Genomic DNA, 14,425 nt, shown 5'->3' on the forward strand with positions numbered 1-14,425 from the left:
GTTGGGCCACCACTCAAAATGATAGGTGATAGAGTTCAGCGTGTCATCAGTCGGATGGCAAGAGAAAGCAGAAACCTCCGGCCAACCCCTGACTAAAATAACTCTTTTAAAAGGCAACCCTCTTGTGGGGAAGGAGTCAAAACTAGTGCGGGAGGTTGAGTGAGACACTAGAAGTAGTTGGGCTCCACCTGTACACACAGAACCGGTTCTGGAACCAAAACCCATGATAGGAGCGCTACTCGTTCCTTTGCTGGAGTTGTCCAGGGTGAGATGGCTGGAGCGGGAATGGGAAAACTCAGGAGCAACCAGCTGAGCACTACTGTGTTAGACGACTCGCCTCTATGCAGCTGGGGAGAGGAAGGCTCTCACTGTTTTCTGTTCCCATGCCACAAACATGATCTTAGAGTATCTGGCTGTCTCGGATTTCCTGGATAGGGTCCTTTTTAGAGGGCACCATCTGATGATTCTCTATTTCTGCTGGGGAAATTGAATGCACATGAAGGAAACGACAGAATAACATAGAGGGGTTGATCATAGGTAATGGCCTGCCAGATTTTAACCAGAATGATGCTTTGCACCTTCTCCTCTTGTCATATTGTCCATGACAAATACTATTTTTTTTGAGTGTAAGACAGTGGTAGTGTTCTTGGTAGCAGAACACCATAGGCCAGAGATTAATGATTGACTTTATAATCATATCATCAGATCTGCTGACATAAGTCTTACTCTCGGGTGAACGGTGGAGCAGTGCTGCCATCTGACCTGGATCAGATGGTGGCTTAGGATGCAAGACATACTCAGTTCACCCTCGCAACCCCTTTGGGTTTACAAAGTATTTCTGGCAGAGGCCCCATTTGCTAGGTCTTAAAATCCCACCTGTTAAGGATTTCTTCCTCTGTTCCATGAGAGGTTGAATGTAACAGACTGAATATTAATTTGGCAGAATAGGTTTTTCCATAGGTTTAAAGCAAATAGTCATTCATGATAGTGTCAATCGCATTAGAATGTTCTTTTAATATTTAAATGAGTTTTTCATTTGTAATTCATAGTTTCCATGATGCTTCAAAGATAGCTGGTCGGCCATGTGACAGAATTGACCGTATTAGTACACCAAGATAATATTTAAAGGTGGGGTATTTGATTCTGGAGAAATCAAGTTCATATCAAATACCATGATGTAGAGCAAACAACGACACGGCAAGCAATGTAACTAACGTTATGCAAGTTGTGGGTTAGCAAACTGTCGCTACAGATGCTGCTGTGAAGCTAACCTGTAGTAGGGCTGAACGATTAGGGGGGAAAATCTAATTGCGATTTTAAAAAAAGGTTTAGCTAGAGTTCAATATTCACTGTCTATTTTTGACAAAACCCGCGTCGAGCAGCACAGAGCAGATGAACCAGGCAGGAAGTCAGACACAGACCGGCAGAGAGAATCTGGTCGATAGAACACCCTGTGCACACTCGCAATTGTATATCAACAATAAACACAGTTAAAACAGACTATACAAAACTATTTAACTACATAGCCTACTTAACCATAGTAGAAGCACAACAAGCAAGGACAACTGCACAAATAAACAAAATCTGAATAAGTCAGCAAAATCAGACAAACGCTCTTATTCTGAGATGCTCCATGTGGATATTGCCGTGCAGATTGCATAACGAAACGGGCTCACAGAGAGCTATCTGTAGTTGAAGCACACAGTGACAAATTAACAACACTTCAACAACGTAGGGCAGGCTAAATGCTCCGCTGCTGAAACACTTCAGTGTGAGTTGACGCTAGACAAAACTGTGGCAAAGCCGCCGCCTTTGTCTGTTTGGCTGACGCCATTATCCCACGTTTTCCTCTAGTTTCATTTAGTTTCAGCTCAGCAGATACTGGACAGCTTCCGTTGGAGAGTAACAACACATTTTTGTCACTAAGCGTCAGCCTGACTTTAGCATTGTTTGTGTCATAGTTGCCAGTTGCACAATCGCATATGGCAGCTATGAACCAAACATTGCGTGCAATTTAAATGCTTATGTTTTTTTTAATAGAATTTATTAAAAGAACACAACTTTGATTCATGCTTAATTATTTGTAGATTTTCACAAGCATTCAATTCAACGGGGCTTTATTAACAGACGGACATTTAAATGGCTAAAGCAAGAGTGAAATAAAACATGTACATAAACAGGTGTTACAAACTATCTGTTGGAGCTACACAAATCTGGATTACTGTACAGCAGCTTTTTTTTCAGTAACTAGGCTGACATGGGAAAACACTACAGCATGATTCATTATAATTTCACTACCTGTTTTAATGACAAGGGTATTAATGTATGTAAAATAAATACAATAAATGGCGTTTCCCTTAGTGTCAGGGATATTTGTTAAAAGTGTGTCTTTTGAGAAAGATATTCTTAGAAGAAGAATTCTGTAGTATTCATCTTTAAGTGGATATTCACCAACAGGAAGTCAGTGTATGTTCACTATTCACTGCTGTCTTTTGCTCTTGTCCTGCACAGTGTTGTAGGTGTCATGAACTAGTTTTAAAGCTTTTTACATTTTGCCTTTTGATAACACCACTACCACTCCACAAATATCGTGTAAGTCTTGGGACATACCTCAGCTCATTTCATTCATTTACATCATTTGTCTTTCCCTACAGATGATGACAGTGAACCCATCTTGGGGCTTTGGTTTGAGGAGACAATTTCGCCCACCAAAGACAAAGTCGCTCCCCCGCCCCCTCCACCACCGCCACCCCTGGAGACCTCTCCCAGACTTAAGAGTCCCAGCAAGCAGAATCCAAGCGAGAATGGCAACATTTTAGCTGGCCGTAAAGACCCAGAACTGGTGAGGACTAATTTTTGCGAACTGACAGCATAAGTCCAGAGTTAACAGCTCATGCATTTCTTTATAATGCAAGCATATATGTCGCTATGTCTCTGCCAACAGCTTATGAAAGTTTTTCCGTTTTAACATATGACAACCCAGCAACTCACAATTGTTTGTTTCTATAGTTCCTCAGTTTAGCCTCCAGCATTTTGAACTTCATCACCACATCAATGCTTAAGTCCAGGAACAACTTCATCCGCAACTACCTGAGCGTGTCCCTGACAGAGCAGCACATGGCTACGTTAGCCAGCATCATCAAAGACGTTGACAAAGATGTCAAAGGTACACCTGAAAAAATGTCTGCTTATCATAAAGATGATCAAAATGTTACTCTGACTTCCTTTTGTTGGCTTGGTAGCTAATGATAGGTGTAGCCCATAGGAAGTAGACAGCAATGCATGCCGCTAGGTTTATAGCTTCTTTTTTTTTTCTCCTCAGGTTCCTCAGACGAAGTGTTTTCTTTAGCTCTTTATCACTTCAACCACACCCTGGTAACATCAGATCTTCCATCCCCGGCCTTGCAGGTGAAAGGAATTTCTTTGTTGTGCCAGTATCTTGTTCACCAGCATCACAAATCTCTGTGATTAACTTACAGTAATGAGCATCTTATTTGAATTGTTTATTTAATGCCACAGACTTATTCTTGAATCCCTTGTCATTCCCAGAGCACCCTTCTTCAACAATTAGGGGTTGCGCCCTTTTCGGAGGGCCCATGGCCCCTGTACATTCACCCTCAATCATTATCGGTCCTCTCCAGACTTCTCCTCATATGGCAACACAAAGCCAGTGTGCAAGGAGAACCAGATGTTCCTGAGTGTATGAAAGTCTGGGAAAGGTATGGCAACCATGGCAATACTCATCAGGCTCATTTTTACAATGAACTGGTTAAATTCTTCCCATGAAGCATTCACCATAACACCTTATCAGTACTTGTACTTTTGACTGATAATTTAAAAAAGAAAACAACTGGAGTTAGTGTGCTCACAGAAACGCTCTGCTTCACTTTGGCTTCCGTGTTAAGTAATGAGCGAAAAGAAGACCTTTTTAAGTTGATCAGTTTTTACCAATATTCGAGAACAGAGGGAACACACCTTTTTACAGTGAAGTTCAAAGTCATATCTACTGTGGGGCTGTGGTTTCTTTTTTACCCACTTCTCCTTTCTGCTGCCTTTCATTTCCTGCTCTCATAGATTTCTGGGAACATTGAAGCAACACACTATCCAGAGTTCTGTTCATGGAGAAGATGACCTTAATGTGGAGCATCTTCAGCTCCTTCTGCTCCTTTTCCACAATCTGTCAGAGCGCGGCCGACGGTCAGTCCTGACCCTGGTCACCCAGGCCATCACTGAAGTGGCACAGAGCATAGACTCCCAGCTGAAGGCAGTCCCCCTCAATCTGGCCCGCCTGTGTCTGGTTTTTGACTACCTGCTCCGGCACTACTCCAAGGCTCCCTTGTACCTTTTTGAACAGGTTAATTGCTTCTCTGCTACTTCTCTCTACTGGTTTTCTTGTCCTGATGCCAAATTGCATAGATTTAGTGTTCTATTATTTGAATACAAAAATGTCTACACATTCACTTTCACAGAAAATTCCTTTAAAGCAACCTCTTAATACCACAGATTCATATATTTAGAAGGTTTCCAACTTTCCAAGTTTTTTTTATTTGATTACCCCAGTTATAGGAATAACATGACACCCAAATAAAGTGGTAGTACAAATCATTATTCTGATGCTGAATATTTGAATAAATGTGTGTGTGGTACTGTGATGACTGGAAATTTATCTTCTCTCTACCACCATTATTATTCATAGGTGCAGTATAACCTCCTCACCCCACCATCCACCGGGCCATGTTCTGTTCAGGAAGGTGGCAAACGCAGCAGTCTCCCACTTTACTATGGATTCAAAGAGGTGGAGGAGAACTGGGCCAAACACTGTTCAGCAGGTAAGATCAGTGAAGATTTTACACACTGGCCAGAGCATGGCAGCAGGTAGAGAAATTCACCAGACGCTTGCATCGATTTTTCACAGCCACACATTATTTTTAGCATAAACAAAGATTATTAACAGATCAGTGGTTGCCCTAAGCATTCAACTTGGTGGCATTGATTTCCCAATTTGCATTTTATCTCAGTGCTTATATCCTGCAAGCCATTTAAAGTGTTATTTGCTCATATTGTCGAGTGTAGTTGAGTCTTATAAAACATCAGAAAGCAATGTATATTGTATTTAGTGGTTTCAGTTATGGTAACTGTTCCTGCCTCTCCCATCATCTGATAAACATTGCAGTTTGTGCTAGGTGTCTGTGTGAAATATTGCAAAATTATTGAAAAAAGACGAACTTAAAAACAACAGGAGATGCAATAAACAAACACGTGTATTTCATATTGTCTGTTCTTATTTCTTTTTTTGTGTTGTTCGTCCTAGAAAATAATGTTCTGATTTCATGCATTTCCATCTTAGATTCAAATGTTCAGCCCAAATTCTACTGCGTTCTGTCCCCTGAGGCATCTGAAGATGATATCAGCAGACTGGACAGCAAGGTGAAACTTTGACCTCTAATAAATAAGTATACAAAAATATAATGTCCTTCACTGTTTTCAAACATAACGTTTCTTCTTGCCTTGTAGGTCTTTCCTAAGCTGTTCAGTGGCGCAGTTAAATACGATGACCTGTACGGGTGGCTCATCTCACTCCTGGTAGCAGGCTCTCAGTTTGACACAGCAAGAAGACAGGAGAACAAGCCCATCACTCCTATGGTGAGAAAACACCTCATGAGCAAACCATGAATTGTGTAAATTGGTTAACAAGGCCGTGATGCAGGCAGCATCACAGTTGCCCTGAACTACTTTAAGCTCATGTTGTCCCCAGCGTTTCAAGTTACCAGCTCTTTGTGGCCCCACCATTTCTTCATCATTCACTTTCCAAATGAACTTTAAATAAAAACCTTCCAGTTGTTTGATTTTGAAAGCCTTTTAATTAGGAATGCACCGAATGTTTGGCAACCTAAATTAATCGGCCGAAAATAGCAAAAAAAAGCACTTTTGGTTTTTGACCTAATAAGTTGAAAGACTGAATAAATTTTACCAAACAGTTACGTTGACTGTATGCTAGCACATCCACTCCATGTGTGGCTGACTTCTTAGAAAGGGCAACAAAAGGTCTGAACTGCTTTGAGTGTTTCTGTCAGTCGTTTGTGAGAAGGTGATAAAGCTAGTTGCGCCTAAATTTGGAGTGCACACGTGTTCAAGCCTTTATGGTAAATCCACCTAAACAAAAAAACCTTGTTTGATATTCGGGAAAGTTTTTCATCATATTTCGTTTCGGTGCATCACTACTTTTAATGTGAAGCACCATCAGGAAGTGTTTTAATAGTAACTAAACAGCAACAGTCTTCAGCCCTGACATTAACTGAGTGCCGATTGGAAAACAGCGCATGTTTGTTTTATCACCCTGCACAGGAGGCATGTTCCCTTCAGTACTACTTCCTTGTACTGTGGAGGATCCTGGGGGTTTTACCACCATCGAAGGCCTACATGGAGCAGCTAAAGACTGGCTGTAGCGATCCCAGTGAGAGCGACATCCTGCACACCCTACGATGGTCCTCACGTCTGCGGGTGTCTACCTACGTGAATTGGATCAAGGTCTGTTAACACCTGACAGTCATACATGCTAGTTAGCATGATTGATGCCAAAACAAATACATGACGTCAAAAAATATTACATTTGAAATTGTGTCATGGCCATAGTCAAATAGAAGAGTTTATGATGATGTGATTATTCTACTCATATTTATTTACATTTTCAAACAAATCAGTTGAAACAGGATGCTGCAGAATTGCATTTCTGAAATGATTGACTACTTAATTTCTGATTTACACAATATCCTGTGTCTTTAATGCTGTAATGGAATATTTGAGTCCTTTTTCATTACTGACAGGAACACTTGCTGAAGCAGGGAATGAAAGCAGACCAAGCAGCCTCTCTGGTTGAGACGACGGCTGCTAAGTGCAGCACTGTTAAATACGACGTAGAGCTAGCAGAGGAGTACATTGCCAGACAGGTAATGATTATAATGTAGTCATTGTTGACTTGTGTATGATTGTTGTCCACACTAAGTTTTAAACACAGCTAAAGCTCTCTTCCTGTAATTATAGGTGGTCATTGACATTTTAATATGGGTCCTTGTAAAATCATGGAAAGGTTTTGAAATTTTGGTCATGACAACGTGTGTGAACACAGTTACTGCCATTCTTTGACGACTTGATTCTGTTGCAGATTTCCACCTTCTCCAGTGTAGACCCGAATGTCATCCTTCCACTTCATCAGTTACCTTCTCTACAAGCCATCTATACACTGGATGCAGTCATCTCCAAAGTGCAGGTTTCCCTAGATGACCATTTGTCTAAGGTTGCCATTGAGGCAGACACCCACAAATCATCAGAAATCACAAAGAACCTGCTGCCTGCCGCACTGCAGCTCACTGATGTTTACACAGCCTTTACAAGGTGAGAAAGGAATCACTCTTAACTTCTGCACTTGTGCTTAACACTGAGCATCAGACAATTGTCAGCTCATGCATTATGTCTAGCAAGCTGGAATACTGTGGAAGGATATGATTACATTTGTAGGATTTGTTTAAATATTGCTTTATCTTCTGGCTAAAGCTTATCCACTTTAGCCAGAAGATTAAAAATGTTTTTGTGTAATCTCATCCCTGACTTGAGGACTTTTTAATGCAGTCCATCATTAGAATCATTATAAACGGATGTCTGTGAAGATTCTCATCCAGGTCACAGTTATCCGAGGAAAGTAAAAATCTAGGGAAACTGAACTTAGTTAAAATATTTGAAAGTATCGTATAATGAGGATGGGAATTTTAAAAAGAGTGTTGCAGTCTAATACATGCACAAGGCCAAACAGTATTTTTCGGTAGTTAAATCCAAAAAGTGAATATGGGTGTGTCATTCATCCCTTTATCCTAATCAAAAACCGAACTTGTCGTGACCAGGTCTTACCTGCTAATGAACATCCCAGAGGAAGGGGAGAACAAGCTTACAGATGCCAAGCTCCAAGGTTATGCTGCAGTTCTGTCCATTGGCTCCACCCGCTGCAAGGCCAACACACTTGGTATGTGAAGGAATTACTCCTAAACAGTACATTCACTTACACAACTTTTTCTACACTCACTGTTTTAACCTGCACTTATTAATGAAACTTCACAGGTCACAGTATTATGCAGAACTTGCCATCAGCTGTACAGACAATATGTGAGACTTGGAACAGCATCCACACCAATGAATTCCCCAACATTGGCTCATGGGTACGTGAGTGAAGTTGTTGCTTATGGCTCAGTTTGACTCTGTCCCTCTTTGTGAGCAAGCTAAGTAAGGAGAGTAGGCAATCTACTCATGTTTTGGGGTTTTTTAAACCTAATTTTGACAGCAGATAGGTACTAAGTAATTGACCTAGTCTGTCTTGAAGGCTGATGTATAAATTAAAATTTTTTTTAACACCTGCTCCAGTTCTCAACCTCAAAATGCTAAATCCTCACTCTGCTGTCGTCTTTGGCTAAGCTATCTTCTGAGCAACTGCATTTTTTTTGTTGTTTAGATTTTTAAATGTCTGTGTATTATTTTTATTTTATTTATTTCAATGGAATTGTAGTATTTGTTTAAACTTCCAATTTTAAACATCAGATGTAATGCACTCTCCTATCTGTATCTGGTTGAATTTATTACTTAGGCTGCTCATTTTTAATTATAGAAAATATACATCTAAAGTATTTGAAAAATGGTTGTACCAACAATTGTAAGAATTATAATCTGGTGGGGTGTTTTTTTTTTTTTCTCAGCGAAATGCCTTTGCCAATGATACCATTCCATCTGAGAGCTATATCAGCGCCATCCAGGCAGCTCACCTGGGCACACTGAGTTGTCAGTCCTTGCCTCTGGCCTCTTCTCTTAAACACATCCTACTCTCGTTGGTCCGCCTCACTGGGGACCTCATTGTGTAAGTGGTTGTCCAGTCCTGTTGATAATCTTAATCATTTCACATATAACAAATGGTATGTGATCCATAGAATTAATTCATGGAAATCCTGTTGTTCTGTTAACATTGCTGTATGTTTGTCACCTCAGCACAGAGGAGCTGAATCCTTCGCAGGTTGTGCGCACTTTGTTGCCCCTCCTCCTGGAGAGCAGCACAGAAAGTGTGGCTGAGATCAGCAGCACCTCACTGGAGCGCATCCTCGGACCATCGGAGTCAGATGCCTTCCTAGCCCGCATCTACGAGCGTCTGGTGACCGGGTGTTACAACATCATTGCCAATCACGCAGACCCCACCAGGTGAGCAATGTGTGACATGATATGTAATGATATGCATTAATCAATAACACTGTGTGCTGTTAAACAGGTGTTGGTAGTGCTGAACCCACTGAGAATAATGACTCACTGTGCATATTGTTTTTGTTTAATAGCCAGCTTATTTAGTGTTTGGTTGAGTCTCACTACTCTTAATAACCTTTTGATCTTTTATTTTCTTTAGTGGTTTGGATGAGTCTGTTCTTGAGGAATGCCTTCAGTACCTTGAAAAGCAGCTTGAGAGCAGTCAAGTCCGTAAGGCCATGGAAGAGTTCTTTTCATTCAGGTACCTGTTCAACTGAAAACACAGGCTGCATTATTACACAGATGTACGGCTACCTCACTTATTTTGTGCTACTTTATTTCAGTGGTGAGCTTGTCCAGATTATGATGGCGACAGCCAATGAAAATCTATCAGCAAAGTTCTGCAACAGGGTGCTGAAATTCTTCACCAAGCTCTTCCAGCTCAGTAAGTCTAATGTTGAAAGTGTAATTTCAATCAAGAAAAAAAGTATGCTTCAAATGGACTGGGTTATACCAACTGTCATCTGACCATATGTAATGTCAAAAGTGTTAAGTGCTGTTCCGAATTGCCACATTTAAATGCCGGGTGAACAGTTTGCTGTGAAAAAGGTGTGAGAGACAAAAGATGTACACACATTCAGACTGTCTCTCTTCTTTCATGGTGTTGCACTATACAAGAAATGGCAAAAGTACTTGTGTAAAGAATTTAAAAAAAAGTAGCATGAGAGAAAAGTTTAACTGCTGCATGCTTTGTCACCTCTGCACACCTGCCCCTGACAGCTGCGTAAAAGTAGGCGTGCTTGTCTGATTGTCTGTTGCTGATTATTCGATGATCCAACAAACACTTTATTTGAAGCATACTGATGCCTTGAAAGTGTCAAAAATCTAATTAGAAATCTTTAAAGCTGCAGATGCATCAGATTTTTCAAAAAGTCTAAATGTCATGGTAACCTTATCATACCCAGCTGAGAAAAGCCCAAACCCCAGCCTGCTGTGTTTGTGCGGCACGCTGGCCCAGCTGGCCTGTGTGGAGCCCTCTCGTCTGCAGTCCTGGCTGACGCGCATGACCGCCACCCCACCGAAGGACTCAGAGCAGTTGGAAATAGTGCAAGAAAACCGACAGCTTCTACAGGTGCTCACCACTCATATTGTGCGTGACAACAGCCAGGTGGGCGAAGGAGTTTGCACCGTCCTCCTCAGCACCCTTATTCCCATGGCAACAGAAATGCTGGCCAACGGTGATGGAACAGGCTTTCCTGAGCTCATGGTCATCATGGCCACACTTGCCAGCGCCGGACAGGGAGCTGGCCACCTGCAGCTGCACAGGGCAGCTATCGACTGGCTAACCAGATGGTAAGAAATCAGTTTCACAGACATGCTGTTCCCCTGATTTAATTTACATCAGGGGGAACTGCATGATTTTTTTGGTATCAGTACTAGGGCTAAACTCGCCAGGAAAAAATGCTTGATAAAGGGACTCTCAGTTTATTTACCATGGATTGAAAGTTTGCATTGGCCGACCTAACCCCTTAGCCATTATCATGCAGCAATACAATCTTAAATGTCCGATTTGTTTATTTAAAAATGACAAAACATTTTCCCTGCAGCAAGAAGTATTTAACACAGAAGAACGTTGTGGAAAAAGTGAGCTCAAACTTGACCCAAGGAAAGGTACATTTTTATATTTCGGTTTGTTACCCCAGAAGTGTCTTATTTTGACTTGATCCAGCTACTTGATGTGCACCTCTTTCTTGATTTCAGCACGCCAGCATGCTGGAATGCTCGTGCCACATCATCTCCTATCTGGCTGATGTGATGAATGCCCTGCGCCAAAGCAGTGGCCAAGGCACTACAGCACTGCTGATGGAGGGAGAAGAGAAGGCCATGGAAGTGGACTCGGACTGGGTGGAGGAACTGGCAGTAGAGGAGGATGATTCCCAGGCAGAGGACTCTGTGAGATCTCATCCCTTTATGACTAACCACCTGAAACAGAAACATTAAGGGTGCTCTGATTGATCGGTCACCAATCTTAATCGGCCGTTATTGGCTTTAACTAGTTTGATCGGTGGTCTCTAAAAAGGCTGATCAGAAAAGCTGATCAGATGATACAATAATCGTGGGACAAATTTCCCGCGATTATTGTATCATCTGATCAAAATGGTTTCACTATGCAGTCAGAGCAGTTTTCAAAGCCAGCTAGAACCAAAGTCCTTTTCAGACAGGAAGCTATTGATGTGGCCAGTTAATCATTTACAAAGACAGTTAAGCCGCAATCAGACTAGAGGAGCAACAAGCCGGAGCGATCGTGTGGAACTGTCGCGATCATGCTCATCTCACAGACACACCTGCCCGCTACCAGAATTCAGTTGTCTTGACCCAAAGCGCATCAGGCAGAGAGAGACCGATCCTTCAGTAGTGTTGTAGTACTCGAGACCGGTCACTTTTTGATGGTCTTGGTCTTGTCTCGGTCTTAAGACCACTTTTTGATGGTCTTGTCTCGGTCTCGACCGCATTTGTACTCAGTCTTGTCTCGGACACTGAGGAAGACCAGTCAAGATCATAACTTCAGGAATGTCAATAAATTGCTTTTGCATTGTCTGATTTGTTAACATCCTAACTTTGAATGGAAGTAAAACATATTGCTTCAAATGCAACCAATAACCCTAATTAATGACTGTCACCCCTCCCTGCAATGCTTAACATTGATTTCAGCTCTTAGTGTTTGTATGTGGGTGTTTTAATGGGAATGTGGATCTTTCAGATCAATTTGAGAAGTACGTATGATCTCGTTCCACATTTTATTGCGTGCCATGCAATGCAGAGAACTGGTCTTGGTCTTGACTCGGTCTAGCCCTCCCTTGGTCTTGGTCTCGACTGCTCTCAGCCCCTAAAAGTCTTGATCTTGTCTCGTCCTCGATAAACTCTGGTCTTGGTCTTGACTTGGTCTCGGTTTGGGCGGTCTTGACTACAACACTATCCTTCAGTATGAATTTCCTGATGCAGAGAGGTTTACTCAATCAGCTGACTGCCTCTCTCTCTCTGTTTTCATTTTAAAATGGAGATCTTTTGCTATGTTTCCGCCTCCGTCCAGATTAAAATGACAAATCCGTAGGCAAAAACGGAGGACTTTATAAAATGATGACACAGACACTCACATTTGGCTTTCTGATTCGGAATTGTCAGTGATGCAAAGCAAAAACACAATGCAACTGACAGAGATTTAGTTTCAGTATATTTATTACTGTGTAAATAAAACTTGTACTGTGCATGTCGCCGTATTTACTTTACGACTCCCTGTCCGTTTTTCCGCCGTCAGTCTCTTTGTACTCCCATGTTGCTTTCAGTAATAGTTCCACTTCGTTGTCGTTCGTCAATGCAAAAAAAAATGGTGTGGTTATTTGTCTGTATTACCTTCTTCTTTCGCCAAATCTTCTGCAAATGCGGAGTAGACCCTCTGCTTCATGTTTACACCGGCCTGCCCTGTGTATGTGAACGGCCACTAGATGGCGTGTTTTCGTCATTTTAATATGGACGTAGATCAACTCTGATACGCAGCTAAAACGGAAGGAGATCGTATTAGTTATAAAACTGTTTAAAAACTGTAGTAGTTGTGTATGTAGCCTAACTCTACTCCTCTCATGTCAACCCTCCCGTTTTCCCTGTGATTCTCGTATTTTTCCATTCTCACCCAGTATCCTCCCGTTTAAATATTTCCCCGTAAATCTCCCGTAGTTTTTTACTTTATAAAATCAAATAAAAAAACTGCTGGTCGCATTTAAAGTGTTTGCTTCTCTCTCCTCTGGTAAAGCCTGTGGGGTTAGAAGAAGTAATGAAATAAAACAATTAAGATTTAACTGAGCTGAAAAAATTGTAGCAGCAAAATTATGACTGACTTTGTGTTAGTTACTTTGCTACATGTGTTCCCATTTCTTCTAATAGCCTGTCTTGTCGAAGAGTCTCAGAGACCCAATCAGCTGAGTCCGTATACTTAGACTGTAATGCATATTGTGATATGCAATAGACTGGCAATATCATGTTAAAAGCCCCTATCACTTTTTTTCACTAAAACATATTTAAGTAAGTTAATCGCTTTACTCATTTTATGCTCAGTTGCTAAATGAACAACCCATCTTGACTTGTTTGTCATCATTTGACAGGATGAAGACTCTCTTTGCAACAAGCTCTGCACCTTCACCATTACTCAGAAGGAGTTCATGAACCAGCACTGGTAAAGAATCCCTGTGATTTTCTTTTTTATTGTTGTTTATTTTTTCATGATGAAGTTAATGTATTTAGTAGGTTTGGTGTAGACTACAGGGCCGTTACACCTCTATCTATTATCAGGTGCAACAGCCTTGTAGCTACACAGGAACCCTTTCAAAACACAGAATAAATAAGAAAATCTTGGGCTATAAAGATCTAAAGACCTACACACAGTAGATTTACAGGAGTCAGAAAAGTTCTTTGTACACTTGTATTTTTTTGTTTAAATAAAATATAAAGGCCATACTTCAGTGTTATGTATATGAAAGGAAAAGTAACAACTAGTCATTGTGTTTATAGCCTATTTTCTGTAAGCAGCATGTTTTGTTGCTCCTGTGCTAATGTGTTAGGTTGCTAATAGTGAAGGCAACTAGTAAAGTACTACTGATTAAACTGTTTAGTATGTGTTTAATGTAATTTCCCTACATGTGAGCATGCCTTAATGCAACAAAGGTTTTTCTTTTGTCGAAGCTAAACCTGGAAGCAACACCTAGAAGGTTTTTGGTGTGTGAACTCTGGAATGTGGTTATATTTGTTTTTCTGTCATGAACATACACAAATGGGATTTAGAGTTAAAATGCCTTGTAGAAGTATGCAGGTGACATTCTGTCATTGCTAAGTTGTTGATGTACTATACACAGTCTTGTCCTGGTCCTTTTTCATTCTTTAGGTACCACTGTCACACCTGTAAGATGGTGGATGGGGTAGGTGTGTGCACAGTGTGCGCCAAGGTCTGTCACAAAGACCATGAGATCTCCTATGCCAAATATGGTTCTTTCTTCTGTGACTGCGGTGCCAAAGAGGATGGCAGCTGCCAGGTGAGACCGAATACCTCAGGTCATCATGGGAAGAGAACAACAGCGGTAACTTTGGCTTGCAAGTCATTCCCCCA

The 14,425-nt window shown here is 41.3% G+C and overlaps 1 protein-coding gene across 8 annotated transcripts in view; it reads left to right on the forward strand.

Annotated features, from left to right (window-relative positions):
• The window catches only part of ubr4 (ubiquitin protein ligase E3 component n-recognin 4), a 61,116-nt gene that overhangs the window by 9,578 nt on the left and 37,113 nt on the right, over positions 1–14,425 (forward strand). For 5 of the 8 annotated variants that reach the window (XM_038722923.1, XM_038722924.1, XM_038722926.1 and 2 more), the window contains 22 exons: positions 2,655–2,842; positions 3,010–3,166; positions 3,323–3,408; positions 3,550–3,719; positions 4,075–4,354; positions 4,697–4,829; positions 5,348–5,427; positions 5,515–5,643; positions 6,346–6,528; positions 6,825–6,947; positions 7,163–7,392; positions 7,896–8,014; positions 8,110–8,207; positions 8,739–8,896; positions 9,025–9,231; positions 9,431–9,532; positions 9,615–9,715; positions 10,236–10,623; positions 10,878–10,941; positions 11,032–11,223; positions 13,428–13,498; positions 14,204–14,396. In XM_038722923.1, coding sequence (XP_038578851.1) covers positions 2,655–2,842; positions 3,010–3,166; positions 3,323–3,408; positions 3,550–3,719; positions 4,075–4,354; positions 4,697–4,829; positions 5,348–5,427; positions 5,515–5,643; positions 6,346–6,528; positions 6,825–6,947; positions 7,163–7,392; positions 7,896–8,014; positions 8,110–8,207; positions 8,739–8,896; positions 9,025–9,231; positions 9,431–9,532; positions 9,615–9,715; positions 10,236–10,623; positions 10,878–10,941; positions 11,032–11,223; positions 13,428–13,498; positions 14,204–14,396 — 3,452 coding nt within the window. The remainder of the gene's footprint in view (positions 1–2,654; positions 2,843–3,009; positions 3,167–3,322; positions 3,409–3,549; positions 3,720–4,074; positions 4,355–4,696; positions 4,830–5,347; positions 5,428–5,514; positions 5,644–6,345; positions 6,529–6,824; positions 6,948–7,162; positions 7,393–7,895; positions 8,015–8,109; positions 8,208–8,738; positions 8,897–9,024; positions 9,232–9,430; positions 9,533–9,614; positions 9,716–10,235; positions 10,624–10,877; positions 10,942–11,031; positions 11,224–13,427; positions 13,499–14,203; positions 14,397–14,425) is intronic. The other 3 variants (XM_038722925.1, XM_038722929.1, XM_038722930.1) reach the window with 1 other exon arrangement.

Source organism: Micropterus salmoides, unplaced genomic scaffold (genome assembly GCF_014851395.1).
Source record: "Micropterus salmoides isolate LMB-PRFRI ecotype aquatic unplaced genomic scaffold, ASM1485139v1 Ms_hic_scaffold_16, whole genome shotgun sequence".
Classification (NCBI taxonomy): Eukaryota; Metazoa; Chordata; class Actinopteri; order Centrarchiformes; family Centrarchidae; genus Micropterus; species Micropterus salmoides.